General features: G+C 37.9%; 1 protein-coding gene across 1 annotated transcript in view; it reads left to right on the top strand.

The window, feature by feature from the left end:
- Positions 1 to 21,381, top strand: part of ADCY8 (adenylate cyclase 8) — a 937,503-nt gene that overhangs the window by 674,022 nt on the left and 242,100 nt on the right. The window contains exon 8 of the mRNA XM_053715945.1: positions 20,350 to 20,547. Coding sequence (XP_053571920.1) covers positions 20,350 to 20,547 — 198 coding nt within the window. The remainder of the gene's footprint in view (positions 1 to 20,349; positions 20,548 to 21,381) is intronic.

Below are 21,381 nucleotides of genomic sequence, written 5' to 3'. Positions count from 1 at the left end.
TAAAATACCTACAATTACCTACAATTAAACCTAACACTACACTATCAATAAATGAATTAAATACAATACCTACAAATAACTACAATTAAATAAACTAACTAAAGTACAAAAAATAAAAAAGAACTAAGTTACAAAAAATAAAAAAATATTTACAAACATTAGAAAAATATTACAACAATTTTAAACTAATTACACCTACTCTAAGCCCCCTAATGAAATTACAAAGCCCCCCAAAATAAAAAAATGCCCTACCCTATTCTAAATTACAAAAGTTCAAAGCTCTTTTACCTTACCAGCCCTGAACAGGGCCCTTTGCGGGGCATGCCCCAAGAAATTCAGCTCTTTTGCCTGTAAAAAAACACATACAATACCCCCCCCAAAATTACAACCCACCACCCACATACCCCTAATCTAACCCAAACCCCCCTTAAATAAACCTACCACTAAGCCCATGAAGATCTTCCTACCTTATCTTCACCTCACCGGGTATCACCGATCGGTCCTCGCTCCAAAATCTTCATCCAACCCAAGCGGGGGCTGGCGATCCATAATCCTGCGGCTGAAGAGGTCCAGAAGAGGCTCCAAAGTCTTCATCCTATCCGGGAAGAAGAGGCGATCCAGACCGGCAACCATCTTGATCCAAGCGGCATCTTCTATCTTCATCCGATGAGGAACGGCTCCATCGTGAAGACCTCCAGCACGGATCAATCTTCTTCCGACGACGTCCAACTGAAGAATGACGGTTCCTTTAAGGGACGTCATCCAAGATGGCGTCCCTCGAATTCTGATTGGCTGATAGGATTCTATCAGCCAATCGGAATTAAGGTAGGAAAATTCTGATTGGCTGATGGAATCAACCAATCAGAATCAAGTTCAATCCAATTGGCTGATCCGATCAGCCAATCAGATTGAGCTCGCATTCTATTGGCTGTTCCGATCAGCCAATAGAATGCGAGCTCAATCTGATTGGCTGATCGGATCAGCCAATTGGATTGAACTTGATTCTGATTGGCTGATTCCATCAGCCAATCAGAATTTTCCTACCTTAATTCCGATTGGCTGATAGAATCCTATCAGCCAATCGGAATTCGAGGGACGCCATCTTGGATGACGTCCCTTAAAGGAACCGTCATTCTTCAGTTGGACGTCAGTTAGAAAGATCCCATTGAAAAGATAGGATACGCAAATGACGTAAGGGGATCTGTGGTATGGAAAAGTCGCGGTTGCAAAGTGAGCGTTAGACCCTTTCCTGACTGACTCCAAATACCGGCGGTAGCCTAAAACCAGCGTTAGGAACCTCTAACACTGGTTTTCACGGCTACCGCCCAACTCTAAATCTAGGCCATAGTGTCTTGCACAGCAAATTAGAACAGCTAGAAATACAGGAAAACAAAAATCATAGCCGCTACATCTAGAAAAACCCATTTGGCAAAAGCATTCTGAAAATGGCGGTAGTTAGTTACTACTCGTATTTCTGTAATATTAAGTCACGGTGCTTTTGAAAACACTATTTACTTCTGCACTCACTTTTATTTGAAGTGAACAACATATTGTTCTTCGGCATTCAGTGTAGTTTATTGTACTGAAGTATTTTGTGCAGCAATATGGCATCAACAATAGAAATCTTACGAAAGATTGTGAAATTTATGATAATCCTTTAAAAAACCAAAAATAAATATATCCACATGGTAGAGTGGACTGTTTTAAAAAGGGAACTGTGGTATTTTTTAATACTTTTTTGACATTTTTTTTAAAAAAATCTATATTTTAATGCCATTATTCTACACAGTTAAAACCCTGTTAGGTACAGTATGAATGTACAATTTTGTCAAGATGAATGGACTCCAATGTTTCAGTTGAGAAAATCTCACAAACTTGCTCTTGTGATCTTTTTAAATCCCACTATCATTGATTGTCAAAACTGGGACCACTTTCTTCTACAAGATATTCATTTCCTACACAGTTCTTCTTGTTTGTAGATAAAAGTCATGCAAAGCTTAAAAATGCTTTCTGCTCGATCAATAAAGATTAAATATGTATAATATGCATTTTTACACTATTATCAATATAAAAAAAAACATACAACAGACTTGCCCAATATATCAATAATGTCCCTGCTCAAAGGACTTTATTAGCCTTTAACACATATTGAAATTATTTTTGTTAACAAGAGGTTAATTTGACACATCATTTATTGTAAATAATAAGGCATCAATCAAAGCACCTCTAATGTAACATCTAAACTTGACAATTGGCCATTGTATTTGTTAATATTTCAATTTTCGATACAGATATCAAGAACTTCAAGGGATACTAAAACCATTTTTTTTTTCTTTCATGATTCAGATAGTGTATGCAATTTTAAGCAACTTTCTAATTTACTCCTTTTATGAAATTTTATGCGTTCTCTTGGTATCTTTATTTGAAAAAGCAGGAATGAAAGCTTAGGAGTCAGCCTATTTTTGGTTCAGCTCCCTGGATAGCGTTTGCTGATTGGGGGTTACATTTAGCCTCCATCAGTAAGCGCTACAGAGGTGCTGAACCTAAAATGGGCCGGGTCCTAAGCTTTCATTCCTGCTTTTTCAAATCAAGATACCAAGAGAACGAAGAAAATTTGATAAAAGGAGTAAATTAGAAAGTTGCTTAAAATTGCATGCTCTATCTGAATCATGAAAGAAAAAAAATGTGGGTTTATTATCCCTTTAACATCAGAAAACTATTTTTTTTTTTTTTTTTTTTTGCAATATTAGTGAAAAACTATTTTTGCGGCTAAGGCCTTTCTTTCATTAAATATTATAACAATATAATTATTATTATTTTTATTATTATTATTATACTAGGCGATAAGCCTGCCCAGAGGGCAGTCTATATTTAAAAAATACAACCCCCCTAGCTAATGTTACAAAAAATGTAAAATGACAGAAAAAAATAAACAAAGCTATCCAAAATAAAAAAATAAACCTAAACTAATACCCCTATAAAAATAAAAAATCCCCCCCAAATGAAAACACCCCCTAATATAATACTAAACTACCAATAGCCCTTAAGTTAAACAGCTCTTTTACTTAAAAAAAAATACCAATTACCCCCTAACAGTAAAAACCCCCACCCAAAATAAAAAACCTAACACTAATAAAATCTAAGCTACCCATTGCCCCTAAAGGGGCATTTGTATCGGCATTGCCCATAAACGGGCAATCAGCTCTTTTACAGCCCATTAAATCCCAAATCTTAAAAAAAAAAAAAAAAAAAAACGAATCCTAAAACTAAACCCCAAATAGGTACTCACTGTTCCTGAAGTTCAGCAGAGAAGATCTTCTTCCAGGTGGCTCCATCAGCTTCTATCTTCAGCCAGAGCGAAGGCAGCACGGAGCGGAGGGGCGGAGCGGTCTTCCCCGATGTGCGTATCTGGAGCAGCAGTTATCAGCGGCGGTCTTCAGGGGCGGTGATCCTCAGCGGCATAGGGGCTCCTCATCATCCGATCACCAACATACACTAAAAATTGAATGGAAGGTACCGCAATGAATTTGGGGTACCTTGCATTCCTATTGGTTGAAATTTTGAAATCAGCCAATAGGATTAGAGCTACTGGAATCCTATTGGTTGTTCAAATCAGCCAATAAGATTTCAGTAGTTCTCATCCTATTGGCTGATTTCAAAATTTCAGCCAATAGGAATGCAAGGTACCCCAATAATTATGGGGTACCTTGCATTCAATCTTCAGTGTACGACAGACGATCACATGAAGTGGAGCCTCCACGCTGCTGAGGACCGCCGCCCCTAAAGACCTCTGCTGAGGACCGCTGCTGAGAACCGTGCTGAGGACCACCGCTGAGGATCCGTGCATCGGGAAAGCCAGCTCTGCACCTCCGCTCTGCCTTCGCTCCGGATGAAGATAGAAGATTATGGAGCCGCCTGGAGACCTTCTCTGCCTGACTTCAGGAATGGTGAATACTTATTTGGGGGTTAGACTTAGGCTTTTTTTTTATCTTTTGGATTTTTTTTTTAAGATCAGGGATTTAATGGGCTTGTAAAAGAGCTGAAAGCCCTTTTAAGAGCAGTAAAAGAGCTGAATGCCCTTTTAAGGGCAATGCCCATACAAATGCCCCTTTAGGGGCAATGGGTAGTTAAGGTTTTTTTAGTGTTAGGTTTTTGTTTTTGTTTTGGGGGGTTTGGTGGGTGGGGGATTTTTACTGTTAGGGGGAACTTGGTATTTTTAAATATAAAAGAGCTGTTTAACTTAGGGAAATTCCCTACAAATGGCCATTTTAAGGGCTATTGGTAGTTTAGATTAGGGGTGTTTTTATTTTGTGGGGCTTTTTTATTTTCATAGGGATTAGGTTTCATTTTTTTTATTTTTGATAATTTTGTTTATTTTTTTCTGTAATTTTAGAGTTTTTAATTTTTTGTAATTTTAGAGTTTTTTTTGTAATTTAATGTTAGGTTTTATTATTTTAATTGTAACTTAGTATTGGGGTTAATTTAGGGGGCTTAGTAATTAAATTAGTTATTTGCATTGTGGAGGGTTTGCGGTTTAGCAGTTACAAGGTTAATTAGGTTTATTGCTATGTGGGAGTTTGGCGGTTTAGGGGTTAATAGGTTAATTTGGTTTATTGCGATGTGGGGATTTGGCAGGTTAGGAGGTAATAGGTTAATTAGGTTTATTGCGATGTGGGGGCTGGTGGTTTAGGGGTTAATATGTTAATTAGATTTTTTTGAAATGTGGGGGGTTGGCGGTTTAGGGGTTAATATTTGAATTATGTTGTTTAACTTGTGGATTAGGGGTTAATTACTTTTTTATTTAGCGATGTGGGGGTTGGAGGTTTAGGTGTTTGTTAATACATCCTGCGGGAGGTTAGGGTTTTTTTTGTTATACTTCGTGCGGACGGTTAGGTTTTTTAATTATTTTGTGTGGGCGGTTAAGTGTTTTTTTATGTCTTGTGGGCGGTTATGTGTTTTTTTGTTATTTTGTGTGGGCGGTTGCATGCTTTTTTTAAGGCTTCATTTGCCTATGCTGCATCCAGGTGGATTCTTTTGGCTGCATGCGCAGCCAACATTCTTTTGGCTGCCTCGCACAGCTAACATTTCTTTGAGGATGCGTGCGCAACTGGCGACGGACGCTTTACAAACGTGATTATAGAATAGATTTGAGATTGTGATCACACAGAATCCATGGTGACAGTGTTGGCCAAAGTTCAAAACTCAACATTGATCAAAAATAAAAACACTATTGTGATTGACCTTGTAGTTATCTGGTATCCGTAATGTAGACATTGCAAGTTCTAATAAATTACAAAATGTAATATCTGTGCTTAAGTCTGAATTTAAAAGCCTCTAACCAAATTCAGCTGGATCTTAACATGACAGATTTTTTTAAGAAAATGCTTTAGGAAAACAAAATTTATTTTTGAAGCATTTTCATCGTTATATTTTCTATATATTCTGAAGTGGCATATTGCAAATAATAGGTTTCATATTAAACACATATATAGCTTCTCTAAACAACTCAGAGGGCCTGATATTTAAAACTACTTTGGCAAGATATTCTAAAAGACATGTTTATGCTGATTTGTAATGTTCTTTATGTGACTCCTACATTACAGTACAAGGTCTAAGAAAGATTTTGTGTGATTTCTCACCATGCCGGCGAAGTTTTGAATATCAGGCCCATAGACATTTCCGAGCCGCTGCCTTCAGTCCTCATGAAATCTCATAACAGAAAAAAGCACTTTTAAAAATAAAAAAAAATGGTTTTATAAATTTTGAGCCTAACAGCAAGTGTATGTCAACTGGGCCTTAAAGGGACAGTAAAGTCAAAATTAAACATTACATTTATTGGATACAGAGTGAAATTTTACACAACTTTGCAATTTACTTAAATTATTATTTTTGATTAGTTCTTTTGGTATCCTTTGCTAAAGAATATTTCTCCAACATTGGTGTGTCCGGTCCACGGCGTCATCCTTACTTGTGGGAATATCTCTTCCCCAACAGGAAATGGCAAAGAGTCCCAGCAAAGCTGGCCATATAGTCCCTCCTAGGCTCCGCCCACCCCAGTCATTCTCTTTGCCGTTGCACAGGCAACATCTCCACGGAGATGGTTAAGAGTTTGTGGTGTTTAGTTGTAGTTTTTTAATCTACTATCAAGAGTTTGTTATTTTAAAATAGTGCTGGTATGTACTATTTACTCTGAAACAGAAAAGGATGAAGAATTCTGTTTGTGAGAGGAAGATGATTTTAGCAGACAGTAACTAAAATCGATTGCTGTTTCCACACAGGACTGTTGAGATGAAGTAACTTCAGTTGGGGGAAACAGTTAGCAGACTTTTCTGCTTAAGGTATGACTAGCCATATTTCTAACAAGACTGTGTAATGCTGGAAGGCTGTCATTTCCCCTCATGGGGACCGGTAAGCCATTTTCTTAGTCTCAAACAGAATAAAGGGCTTAATATGGGCTATAAAACTGGTAGACACTTTTATGGGCTAAATCGATTGCTTTATTTGGACATTTTATACATGTTTATGCTGATAATTCACACTTATAAACTTGGGGAACGTTTTTTAACGTCAGGCACTATGTTAGACACCTTTTCCAGTCAGGAAGGGCCTTCCCAGTTGTAGGCTGAGCCTCATTTTCGCGCCATTACTGCGCAGTTGTTTTTGAGAGCAAGACATGCAGATGCATGTGTGAGGACCTGAAAGTAGTTGGAAAAGTTCCTAAAAGGCGTCATTTGGTATTGTATTCCCCTCTGGGCTTGGTAAAGTCACAGCAAAGGCTGTAGCTGGGACTGTATAGGGGTTAAATCTGTAACCACCTCCGGTTTCATTATTTTAAGGGTTAAAGCTCTGAAAATTGGTGTGCAATACTTTTAATGCTTTAAGACACTGTGGTGAAATTTTGGTAAATTTTGAACAATTCCTTCATATTTTTTCACATATTCAGTAATAAAGTGTGCTCTGTTTAAAATTTAAAGAGACAGTAACGGTTTTGTTTTAAAACGGTTTTTGTGCTTTATTGACAAGTTTAAGCCTGTTTAACATGTCTGTGCCTTCAGATAAGCTATGTTCTATATGTATGAAAGCCAATGTGTCTCCCCCTTCAAAATTGTGTGATAATTGTGCCATAGCGTCCAAACAAAGTAAGGACAGTACTGCCACAGATAATGAAATTGCCCAAGATAATTCCTCAGATGAAGGGAGTAGACATGGTTCTACATCATCTCCTTCTGTGTCTACGCCAGTTTTGCCCACGCAGGAGGCCCCTAGTACTTCTAGCGCGCCAATGCTTATTACCATGCAACAATTGACGGCTGTAATGGATAACTCCATAGCAAATATTTTATCCAAAATGCCTGCATATCAGAGAAAGTGCGATTGCTCTGTTTTAAACACTGAAGAGCAGGAGGGCGCTGATGATAATTGTTCTGTCATACCCTCACACCAATCTGAAGGGGCCATGAGGGAGGTTTTGTCAGATGGGGAAATTTCAGATTCAGGAAAAATTTCCCAACAGGCTGAACCTGATGTTGTGACATTTAAATTTAAGTTAGAACATCTCCGCGCAATGCTTAAGGAGCTGTTATCTACTCTGGATGATTGTGACAACTTGGTCATTCCAGAAAAATTATGCAAGATGGACAAGTTCCTAGAGGTTCCGGTGCACCCCGACGCTTTTCCTATACCCAAGCGGGTGGCGGACATAGTGAATAAGGAGTGGGAGAAGCCCGGCATACCTTTTGTTCCCCCTCCTATATTTAAGAAATTATTTCCTATGGTCGACCCCAGAAAGGACTTATGGCAGACAGTCCCTAAGGTCGAGGGGGCAGTTTCTACTCTAAACAAGCGCACTACTATTCCTATCGAGGATAGTTGTGCTTTCACAGATCCTATGGATAAAAAATTGGAAGGTTTGCTTAAAAAAAAATTTGTACAGCAAGGTTACCTTCTACAACCCATTTCGTGCATTGTTCCTGTCACTACAGCAGCGTGGTTCTGGTTCGAGGAACTAGAAAAGTCGCTCAGTAGAGAGACTCCATATGAGGAGGTTATGGAAAGAGTTCATGCACTTAAGTTGGCTAACTCTTTTATTTTAGATGCTGCTTTGCAATTAGCTAGATTAGCGGCGAAAAATTCAGGGTTTGCAATTGTGGCGCGCAGAGCGCTTTGGCTAAAGTCTTGGTCAGCGGATGTATCATCCAAGACAAAATTGCTTAACATCCCCTTCAAGGGTAAAACTCTCTTTGGACCAGAATTGAAAGAGATTATCTCAGACATCACTGGGGGAAAGGGTCACACCCTCCCACAAGATAGGCCATTCAAGGCCAAGAATAAGTCTAATTTTCATTCCTTTCGTAATTTCAGGAACAGACCGGGCTCTAATTCTGCATCCTCTAAGCAAGAGGGTAATACCTCACAGTCCAAACCAGCCTGGAAACCGATGCAAGGCTGGAACAAGGGTAAGCAGGCCAAGAAGCCTGCCGCTGCTAACAAAACAGCATGAAGGAGTAGCCCCCGATCCGGGACCGGATCTTGTGGGGGGCAGACTCTCTCTCTTTGCTCAGGCTTGGGCAAGAGATGTTCAGGATCCCTGGACGCTAGAAATAGTTTCTCAGGGTTATCTTCTGGAATTCAAGGAACTACCCCCAAGGGGAAGGTTCCACATGTCTCACTTATCCTCAAACCAAATAAAGAGACAGGCGTTCTTACATTGTGTAGCAGACCTGTTAAAGATGGGAGTGATACTCCCCGTTCCAATGACGGAACAAGGAATGGGATTTTACTCAAATCTGTTCGTAGTTCCCAAAAAAGAGGGAACCTTCAGACCAATTCTGGATTTAAAGATCCTAAACAAATTTCTCAGGGTACCATCGTTCAAAATGGAAACCATTCGAACGATTCTACCCACTATCCAGGAAGGTCAATTTATGACTACCGTGGATCTAAAGGATGCGTACCTACATATTCCTATCCACAAAGAACATCATCAGTTCCTAAGGTTCGCCTTTCTGGACAAACATTACCAGTTTGTGGCCCTCCCATTCGGATTAGCCACTGCTCCAAGGATTTTCACAAAGGTACTCGGGTCCCTTCTAGCGGTTCTAAGACCGAGGGGCATTGCAGTAGTACCATACTTGGACGACATTCTAATACAAGCGTCGTCCCTTTCAAAATCAAAGGCTCATACAGACATCGTTCTGGCCTTTCTCAGATCTCACGGATGGAAGGTGAACATAGAAAAAAGTTCTCTGTCTCCGTCAACCAGAGTTCCCTTCTTGGGAACAATAATAGATTCCTTAGAAATGAAGATCTTTCTGACAGATGTCAGAAAGTCAAAACTTCTAAGCGCTTGTCAAGTTCTTCATTCTGTTCCACGTCCTTCCATAGCTCAGTGCATGGAAGTAGTAGGGTTGATGGTTGCGGCAATGGACATAGTTCCTTTTGCGCGAATTCATCTAAGACCATTACAACTGTGCATGCTGAAACAGTGGAATGGGGATTATACAGACTTGTCTCCAGTGATTCAAGTAGATCAGAAGACCAGAGACTCACTCCGTTGGTGGCTAACCCAGGATCACCTATCCCAGGGAATGAGCTTCCGCAGTCGAGAGTGGGTCATCGTCACGACCGACGCCAGCCTGGTGGGCTGGGGCGCGGTCTGGGAATACCTGAAAGCTCAGGGACTGTGGTCTCGGGAAGAGTCTCTTCTCCCGATAAACATTCTGGAACTAAGAGCTATATTCAATGCTCTCAAGGCTTGGCCTCAGCTAGCAAAGGCCAGATTCATAAGATTCCAATCAGACAACATGACGACTGTTGCGTATCTCAATCATCAGGGGGGAACAAGGAGTTCCCTGGCGATGAAAGAAGTGACCAAAATAATACAATGGGCGGAGAATCACTCCTGCCACCTATCTTAGATCCATATTCCAGGTGTGGAAAACTGGGAAGCGGATTATTTGAGTCGTCAGACATTCCATCCGGGGGAGTGGGAACTCCACCCGGAGATCTTTGCCCAGTTGACGCAACTATGGGGCATTCCAGACATGGATCTGATGGCGTCTCGTCAGAACTTCAAAGTTCCTTGCTACGGGTCCAGATCCAGGGATCCCAAGGCGACTCTAGTGGATGCACTAGTAGCGCCTTGGACCTTCAACCTAGCTTATGTGTTTCCACCGTTTCCTCTCATTCCCAGGCTGGTAGCCAGGATCAAACAGGAGAGGGCCTCGGTGATCTTGATAGCCCCTGCGTGGCCACGCAGGACTTGGTATGCAGACCTGGTGAATATGTCATCGGTTCCACCATGGAAGCTACCTTTGAGACAGGACCTTCTTGTTCAGGGTCCATTCGAACATCCAAATCTGGTCTCCCTCTAGCTGACGGCTTGGAGATTGAACGCTTGATTCTATCAAAGAGTGGGTTTTCAGATTCTGTGATTGATACTCTGGTTCAGGCCAGAAAACCGGTAACTAGAAAGATTTACCATAAGATATGGAAAAGATATAACTGCTGGTGTGAATTCAATGGATTACCTTGGAATAAGATTAAAATTCCTAAGATTCTTTCCTTTCTGCAATAAGGTTTGGATAAAGGATTATCTGCGAGTTCTCTAAAGGGACAGATTTCTGCTTTATCTGTCTTACTACACAAAAGACTGGCAGCTATGCCAGATGTTCAAGCATTTGTTCAGGCTCTGGTTAGGATCAAGCCTGTTTACAGACCTTTGACTCCTCCCTGGAGTTTAAATTTAGTTCTTTCAGTTCTTCAAGGGGTTCCGTTTGAACCTCTACATTCCATAGATATTAAGTTGTTATCTTGGAAAGTTTTGTTTTTGGTTGCTATTTCTTCTGCTAGAAGAGTTTCAGAGTTATCTGCTCTGCAGTGTGCTCCGCCCTATCTGGTGTTCCATGCAGATAAGGTGGTTTTGCGTACTAAGCCTGGTTTTCTTCCAAAGGTTGTTTCTAACAAAAATATTAACCAGGAGATAGTTGTACCTTCTTTGTGTCTGAATCCAGTTTCAAAGAAGGAACATTTGTTACACAATTTGGACGTAGTCCATGCTCTAAAATTCTATTTAGAAGCTACAAAAGATTTCAGACAAACATCTTCTCTGTTTGTCGTCTACTCTGGTTAAAGGAGAGGTCAAAAAGCGACTTCTACCTCTCTTTCTTTTTGGCTTAAAAGCATCATCCGATTGGCTTACAAGACTGCCGGACGGCAGCCTCCTGAAAGAATCACAGCTCACTCCACTAGGGCTGTGGCTTCCACATGGGCCTTCAAGAACAAGGCTTCTGTTGATCAGATATGTAAGGCAGCGACTTGGTCTTCACTGCACACTTTTGCCAAATTTTACAAATTTGATACTTTTGCTTCTTCGGAGGCTATTTTTGGAAGAAAGGTTTTGCAAGCCGTGGTGCCTTCCGTTTAGGTGACCTGATTTGCTCCCTCCCTTCATCCGTGTCCTAAAGCTTTGGTATTGGTTCCCACAAGTAAGGATGACGCCGTGGACCGGACACACCAATGTTGGAGAAAACAGAATTTATGCTTACCTGATAAATTACTTTCTCCAACGGTGTGTCCGGTCCACAGCCCGCCCTGGTTTTTTTAATCAGGTCTGATGAATTATTTTCTCTAACTACAGTCACCACGGTACCATATGGTTTTCTCCTATTTTTTTCCTCCTGTCCGTCGGTCGAATGACTGGCGTGGGCGAAGCCTAGGAGGGACTATATGGCCAGTTTTGCTGGGACTCTTTGCCATTTCGTGTTGGGGAAGAGATATTCCCACAAGTAAGGATGACGCCGTGGACCGGACACACCGTTGGAGAAAGTAATTTATCAGGTAAGCATAAATTCTGTTTTACAGGTGAGCTCAGAGCATGCACATGTCTTTAGCAATCTAGCAGCTGTGTTTGCAACATTATTTATACCACTGTTATACATAGTTACAAGCATTGCTGCCATAGACTGCTAAAGGCACTCCTAAGCCACTATTAGCCTACCTAGGTTTAGTCTTCAACACAGAATACCAAGGGGGCGCTTTAACAAGTGTCAGGCGGACATGATCTCCTGTAGCGGATCATGTCCGCCCTACATCGCTAAATGCCGACAGCATATGCTGTTGGCATTTAACATTGCTCAAGGATTTCTAGTGAAATGCTTGTGCAATGCCGCCCCCTGCAGATATGCGACCAATCGGCCGCTAGCAGGGGGTATTAATCATCCTGATCGTATCTGATATGGATGATTACTGTCCGCCGCCTCAGAGATGGCGGATAAGTTAAGGAGCGGCTCTCATGGAAATTGCTGCATTTGCAGCTTGATCATTCGGACCTCAAGAGTACAAAGCAAATTTGATAATAAAAGTAAATTAGAAAGTTGTTTAAAATGTAATTCTCTATTTGAATCATACAATTTTATATTTGACTTTACTGTCCCTTTAACCCCTTAATGACCACAGCACTTTTCCATTTTCTGACCGTTTGGGACCAAGGCTATTTTTACATTTCTGCAGTGTTTGTGTTTAGCTGTAATTTTACTCTTACTCATTTACTGTACCCACACATATTATATACCGTTCTCGCCATTAAATGGACTTTCTAAAGATACCATTATTTTCATCATATCTTATAATTTACTATAAAAAAAATATAAAATATGAGGAAAAAATGGAAAAAAACACAGTTTTTCTAACTTTGACCCCCAAAATCTGTTACACATCTGCAACCACCAAAAAACACCCATGCTAAATAGTTTCCAAATTTTGTCCTGAGTTTAGAAATACCCAATGTTTACATGTTCTTTGCTTTTTTTGCAAGTTATAGGGCAATAAATACAAGAAGCACTTTGCTATTTCCAAACAACTTTTTTTCAAACTTACCGCTAGTTACATTGGAACACTGATATCTTCCAGGAATCCCTGAATATCCCTTGACATGTATATATTTTTTTTTAGAAGACATCCCAAAGTATTGATCTAGGCCCATTTTGGTATATTTCATGCCACCATTTCACCACCAAATGCGATCAAATAAAAAAAATTGTTCACTTTTTTACACATTTTGTTACAAACTTTAGGTTTCTCACTGAATTTATTTACAAACAGCTTGTGCAATTATGGCACACATGGTTGTAAATGCTTCTCTGGAATCCCCTTTTTTCATAAATAGCAGACATATATGGATTTGGTGTTGCTTTTTGGTAATTAGAAGGCCGCTAAATGCCGCTGCACACCACACGTGTATTATGCCCAGCAATGAAGGGTTTAATTAGGGAGCATGTAGGGAGCTTGTAGGGTTAATTTTAGCTTTATTGTAGTGTAGTATACAACCCTAAGTATTGATCTAGGCCCATTTTGGTATATTTCATGCCACCATTTCACCGCCAAATGCAATTAAATAAAAATAAAAGTAAAAATTTTCACAATTTTAGGTTTCTCACTGAAATCATTTACAAACAGCTTGTGCAATTATGGCACAAATGGTTGTAAATGCTTCTCTGGGATCCCCTTTGTTGAGAAATAGCAGACATACATGGCTTTGGCGTTGCTTTTTGGTAATTAGAAGGCCGCTAAATGCCGCTGCGCATCACACGTGTATTATGGCTAGCAGTGAAGGGGTTAATTAGGTAGCATGTAGGGAGCTTGCAGGGTTAATTTTAGCTTTAGTGTAGAGATCAGCCCCCCACCTGACACATTACACCCCCTGATCCCTCCCAAACAGCTCTCTTCCCTCACCCACCCCACAATTGTCCCCGCCATGTTAAGTACTGGCAGAAAGTCTGCCAGTACTAAAAAAAAAAGCTATCCTTGATAAAAAAAAAATAAAAAAGGCATATTTACATATGCTGCTCTGGAGGACCCCCCCTTAGCCCCCAACCTCCCTGATACCCCCCAAACAGCTCTTTACCCATCCCCCTCTAACTTATTAGTAGCCATCTTTGGTACTGGCAGCTGTCTGCCAGTACCAGGTTTATAGTAACACATTTGTTTTTATTCTTTTTTAAAATATTTTTCTGTAGTGTAGCTTGCCCCCCCAAAAGACCAACCCCCCACCCCCTCCCAGATCTCTTAGATCAACATTCTTTAGATATATTTGGCCCTCACTGCCACTTTTCTCCCATCGTTTTTCTGTAGTGTTGCGGTTCCCACACGCTCCCTACCTGCGCGCCCGTGCACGCCCTCTCGTGCACAGCGCGCGCCCCCGGCGTTCCCGCCCACGATCCCGCCCCCCTCCACATCATACGGCCCACCGATGGCCGCCCACCCGCCTCCCAGACTGGCTCCCACCCACCAACGAAACCGGCCATCGATGTCCGGTGCAGAGAGGGCCACATCGGATGGCCAAGGGGGGTTATTGCAGGATGCCTCGATGTTGAGGCATCACTGCAATAACCGGAAAGCAGCTGGAAGCGTGCAGGATCGCTTCCAGCTGCTTTTCAGACCGAGGACGTACGCCATACGTCCTCAGGCGTTAAGTGTATTTTTTTTTGAGGACGTATGGCGTACGTCCTTGGTCGTTAAGGGGTTAAGGACAGATTGCTCACTGACTGATAAGGAGAACACCTACTGATTTATTGGTGGAAAGTGATATATCTTACAACCAGCAATACATTTAAAAATTGCCTGTTTTACAAAAAAACCCCATTAAACTATACCTTTTAAAATAACCTATTTTGAATTCAACAAAAAAGGGACTAGTTTTGGAAGATTCTGCAGTCAGTTCAACATAAGCTCTCACATGCCACTGCCCTTAAAATGGCAGCACTTAGAACTGCTAAAATATAAATTAAATTATAATTCAATGTAACTTGTTTCCACTTACAGTTCATTATATTTTAGCTTATCATGTAATCCTTATAGTTTGAGACAACTTTGCAAGAGTACAGATTATGGGATTTAGGCTGAGGTTACATTGTTGGTGTTAGTTTTGAGTTGGAAACCTTTTGGCAGTGACATTAGTTCTATTTATCACTAGGTTTATATACTTACTCATTGCATTTTACAAGCACATTAAAAACCTGTCAGGTAGTAAAGATAAACCAATTTTTATTTAAAGTGAAAGTCAATAAAATACTCATGCTGAAAGCTCCTTTATTTGTTTCAAGCGTTGCCACACTGATCTGCTAAGACAGCCCACGGCAGAACACTGTTTTGCCTGAGAGGTGATGTTTTCCACCTCTTAGCAAATAACGTGCGGTAAATCTGGCGCCACAGGGAGACAAGCCAGATTTCCTGCATGGCTATTGGCTAAGAGCTGAAAATGTAACCTCTCAAGCAAAATAGCGTTCTGCCGAGGGATTAGGGTTGCCACCTCAGCCATGTTTTCCTGGACACTTATAAGTTACACATGCTGCAGGGTGTGCAGGAAGGAACATGAATAGTGCTGTCCAGGGTCACTATTTGTGTGCTGTCCAGGTGCACAGTGAGTGTTGCCCTTTGCACACCCTGCAGCATGTGTAAGTCATAAGTGTCCAGGAAAAGATGGCCGAGGTGGCAACCCTACGTGGGATGCCTTAGCAGCTCAGAGAAGCTTTCTGTATGAAGTATTTCCCCCTTTATTTGTTTCAATGGTCAATCCTAGCGTTTCACAAACTCTAGGATTAACTTTCACTTTAACATTTAACCTGATAATTTTTAGAAGAAAATGAATATGCCAGATTATGTTGTTTAGCAACTCCAACCTAATGGTATAAAATATTTGTTTTCAGCATTCTACCTTCACTTGTGATTAACTCAGCTGCAATAGACACACAAATAAATGTATTTGCCAAAATATTTAATTTACATCTATATTAGACTCCTATGTTTAGTAAATATAGTTTTATGGTTTCAAACAATATTTTTTTAAATAACTAAAAATCCTTTATTACTTTGATATACACAATTTCAGGATACAATATATTTTATTGTAAATTAGGTTCAATTACATAAAAGTAATTACAATATATTATATAAAAAAAAAGCTTATTTGTATGAGGTAATGATCTATGAAAAGTCATGAAAATATATATTATTTCATATTTATGTTTGTAATGTATTTTTCAGTGTCAAACAAGTACAAACATTGAGATTTTATGTTCAGAAAATATAATTGAATTCTTTCATATACATTTATTTTTTATTAATGGGAATTTTTTTAAATGACTTCCTAAATTAAAAATAAAAAAAGCTTTTCAAATTAAAGTATAAAAAGCCCAAAAGTTGAGTCTGGTAACGGCTACATATGACTAGCTGAAGTTAATTAGGGGCTCATGCAAACTGAGTGCAGATAATAATTTTCAGCTACATCTGTACATCGGTGAGCACAAAATGATTATCCAACAGTTTTGTAAAATGTCAGATGGTGCTATCTTTTTCAGCAGCTGTCTAAACTGCTACGTCCCGGCCAAAAAAGGATTAAAACCAACAATGTAATCTCAGCCTTAGTGAATACTGGGAGAGATACGTAAATACTTTAAATATGATCTTGTTCAAGCCACATACTGAATCTTCTATACCCAGTTTATTTAGTATAGCTCAGTATAGTTGTAGCACGTTCCTCTAGTCAGTCTTGTGAGTAGAGTTTCCACCTCAGCCATGTTTTCCTGGATAGGTATTAGTTATAAATGTGCAGGGTGTGTAGAAGAGACAGCACACAAATATTGACTGTGGACAGCACTATTCATGTTCCTCCCTGCACACCCTGCAGCATGTGTAACTCATAATTGTCCAGGAAACCATGGCCGAGATGGCAACCCTACTTGTGAGGGACCTCACACTACACAATTTTGTAAGTTATTACTAATCCAGTGGTCTTTATTAAGTCTAAGCAATGGTTTTTTAAAGGAATAGTAAACTCAAAATAAAACTTTCATATATTAAACGGAATAAACAATTAGAAAAAAAAACTTCCAATTTACTTCAATTATCAAATTTGCTTAGTTCTCTTTGTCTCCATTGCTGAAAAATAAACCAAGGTAGATTAACTGGAGTTTAGGAACATGGCATCAGTGTTTGCAACGTTTTTGTAGAAATAATATAAATTATTGCAAGCAATCTTGCCACATAATACTTAAAAACATGCACTCTTCTAAGGCTTCACAGGATTACTCTATAACAAAGGATACAAAGAGAACAAAGTGTTTGATAAATCAAGTAAATTAGAAAATGTGTTTGTTTTATTAAATTCACTTTTGGAACAACAAAAGCTTTAAATTTGACTGTTCATTAAGGGAAATTTAAATATGTTTTAGATATGTTTTAATAATTTAGGCAATTCATCGATGTTTTTAATTTTTTTTCATTAAAAAATGTTATACCAATTTAACAGATATTTATGGTCACATTTTTAGTGGCCAATTAAATGAGATCCTGTATTAATATAAACCACTGTGTAGCATGTAGCCAAGGCAGGAAATCTGTAGTATAGCACAGGTCTCGTACAAATGTGGCAAAAATGAGGCTGTGCCGTTAACCATTAATTTGTTAAAGGGCCCTATAGTGAAAAATGCATGTGCTTATTAATTAGAGTTACCCACAAAGGGGTTAAACACATAGTTTAAGTACAACTTAGAAGCCACAGAGCACTGATAGTCCAGAGCAGAAATTGCTGCCGAGTCAATCAGCACCATTAGTTGGGATTTATCTGTTATTTACTAAAATCTTAGAAAATAAAATATACTATTTTTTTTCTTCAGTTGACGACTTCTCACATGCAGTAAAATATAAATATAATAATGGTATATTCTCAATCTGCTGGACCTGCTGAAAAAAACAATATGTAATTTGTGTGGGTCACTCACTGAATTTATGATTTACAATAGTGTTTAAATTTAAACGGCAAAAAGAGCAATCTCAAAATTGGCTTAGCACAGGGGTGTGAAAAAGACTGAGCAGTAAAAGGGTTAAAAAGAAAACTAGTTTTTCCACTGCCCCTTCACAGCGATGGCCACACACACAGAGATAAAGAAAATTACCCTGATGCATATCTAAAAATGAAAAAATATATATATATTATAATTAAAAAAATTTTTAAAAAAATTAAAAATTATAATAATCATAAAAGATGAACTTGAATTACTGGAGTGAAAGTTAAATAATGTTAACACTAGTTTTTTGTCGATAGTGATTCTATATTCACTAGTTAATTTTGAGGGAATGCTTTGAATCAAAAGTAGGGATGGGCGAATGTGTAAATTTTTGAATTTCGAATGTAGAAAGAATGTTATTACCGAAATTCGAATTCTAAATCCGAATGTCGATAAGAAGGAATATTCTTAAAAATTCAAAAATCAAATGTTATTTACAGTTTTCGAATGTCACTTTCAAATTCGAATGTTTATAATTATATCGAATGTCCACATTTGAAATTTTGAATTTAACATTCTATTTAACAAATACTATTCAGAATTTCAATAGTTCATGTGGTAAGGTGGGAATCTAGCAAATTGATACATAATAGATACAAATATATAATTTTGAATGTTTCCATATAGAATATTGCATAATTCGAATATTACATTTAAAGAAAGCATTAGAAATACTATTACAAACATATAAATTCGAATTTTTCGAATTCGAATATAAATTCGAATTTTTCGAATATTGCATAATTCGAATATTACATTTAAAGAAAAAGCATTAGAAATACTATTGCAATCTAAATTCGAATTTTTCGAATATTGCATAATTCGAATATTACATTTAAAGAAAAAGCATTAGAAATACTATTACAATCTAAATTCGAATTTTTCGAAAAGAATATTTTCGAATGTAATCCTAAAATTCGAAACCGAACATTCGAAAATAGAATGTTAGAATGTTATGTAAACATTCGAAATTCGATTTGAACGAACGAATGTGTTAAAATTCGTGCCATTTTTCGAATGTTGCGAAACATTCGCCCATCCCTAATCAAAAGCCATAACTGCATTTTTTTGTTAGTTGCAAGTTTAGTATCTTGAATTCTGAAACACATTATGATTTTAAAACATAGCTAAAGAAAATTGACATTTAATGAAAAGCTAATTCTCTATATCTTCCACTTGGTCTCCATCATTTCTTTATCTTCAAGAGGTTAATAGTTGCCTGGCCATTTAGCTTAGCTTCTTTCAGCAGTAATGTAATTTATTGCATCGATTATATGAATTCACTGGATTTGAGTATTTAGTGCTATACACAGGGATACATTAATGTTGCAATTGCAGTTCTAAGAAACCTTTAGTGTACGTCGAGAAAAAGTGGATCAAATTGACATTAGAAATTGAAAAATAAAATCTCAAACCACTATAGGATTTACTAAAATGAATACTAAATAATTACATCTTAAACTTGCACCAGAATAACTTTACATTTGTTCTTATTGTATTCCAATTGGTTGTCAGAGTCTTAGTACTAGCAGCTAGAAGTAGTATAATTGCTGGCTTTAATTTACATACTGTAGTAAAAAATATTAAAAAATTGGTTGTCATCATGATTATTTAAAAAAAATAATTAAAAAAATTAAATAAATAAAATTAACCATAATCCATTTTCTTATTAAGAAGGTTCTAGTTAACCTCTAAGGAACACAGGTGTGTTTTTTTTTTTTACTTATTTTATTTAAATATTTTGAGTCAGCAATATCCAAAACAAAGACAAATTGGTAAAGAGGTAAAACAAATATCGGGCAATAATAAGAAAAGGAAGGCATATTTCTATGAAGACATTTAGTAAAAAAAAGTTGAAGTGGATAAAAAGAGTATGGTTAATATTATTATTTAAAATAAATTGAATAAAACACTTAAAGGGACATAAACAGTGCAAAAAGAAAATGATTTAATATATTAGACCATTTTATGGTTGCTCTATTACTGTGTTTAACCCCTTACTTTACTTTCATGCTCCTTTGAAACATTGTTTCTCAAACGCGGCCCTCAAGTAACCCCAACAGGCTAGGTTTTCATTATAGATGAACTAGTGCACAGGTGAAATAATCAGCTGATCGGTGAGATCAAGTTAATAACCATGGTGTTACTGCTGAGCTGATTACTTCCCCTGTGCACTGGTTAAACTATAATGAAAACCTAGCCTGTTGGGAGGTATTTGAGGACCGTGGTTGGGAAACACTGCTTTAAAACACAGAGAAAAAATTCAGCCAAATGCTTTAAATATCATTATCTAAGTTGTGCATAAAAAAGTTTACATTCATCATTAATAACATTCATCATATGTAGTTTCCAGATTAGCGCTTCTGTGCATTAAGGGACTGAATGGGTTGTATGGAATGAATTGCATGGAATGCTGTTATGACTTGCAATGCAACATGAACTAAAACAGTGCATTTTAACCCAAGGGACTAGCAGGTTTATTCTTTTTGCATGTGCTTTCCCTTAGACTCTTGCTGCTCTAACAAGAAATTCAATAAATCTGCTTCCAAATCATCTTGCACAAGCTTTGCATGTCCAGTCTGGGCCTGAGGAAATTAACAAGCGAATAGAGCACACCATCGACTTACGGAGTGGCGATAAATTGAGAAGAGAGCATATCAAGCCTTTCTCACTGATGTTTAAAGACTCCAGCCTGGAGCATAAGGTAGCTGGGTCTTGATAGCTGCTGTTTTCAAATTAAATTGTCTTGAATGCCCACATGACTTGTGGAGGGTTAGAATTGATTACTCCTGGTTCATGTTTATTTTTTTTTATTTTTTTTGTAATCTAAGTGAACAAGAGGCAAAATATATATTATTTTTCATTACCTTGATTTAATGATTTTGTTTTAAGATATTGAATTTTAAAAGTAAAATAAAAAAATTTATTATGTTATTTATGTATAATATTATTTGAATATCTGTTATCTTTTATGAAGAGAAAACACTTATATTTTATAATTGCTTATAGTCCAATGTAAATTTGATCAAAACCTCTTTCTATCTGGTGTACGTCTGTTTAGCAGCATTAAATTCATGTCTTTATTTGTTAAGTTACTAGATCCAATGATTTTGCCTTGACATATTATCATCATCATTATGTATAACATTAATCAGATGTACTATAACTTTATATTTATTACATATTAAATTAATAATTTGACATCATGGCATACATCATGGTAGACTAGCAACATGTTAAAGATGAGGAATTGTTTAAAATAGACAAGAAATATTACATTTTGAAAATAGTTATTTCCATGTATCCAGATGAATAAAACGTTTACATTTATTTTACACCTTTATTACTGATGCCCAGTTTTACTATTGAGAAACTAAGCGCCTGATGATTTAAAGATTTCTGGGCTTGCGAGATTCTTTAAGAATGCTGGCCAATATTTCTATTTCCCTGGTGGAATTCTTTAAACTTCAGGGTGTCGGGCTAAGGGGTGTATGCTGCATTTTCATATGGGAAGGAGATGCATACATTACAAAAATGC

This window comes from Bombina bombina, chromosome 5, assembly GCF_027579735.1.
Source record: "Bombina bombina isolate aBomBom1 chromosome 5, aBomBom1.pri, whole genome shotgun sequence".
In the NCBI taxonomy this organism is placed as follows: Eukaryota; Metazoa; Chordata; class Amphibia; order Anura; family Bombinatoridae; genus Bombina; species Bombina bombina.
This window is presented reverse-complemented; position numbering and strand designations above follow the sequence as displayed.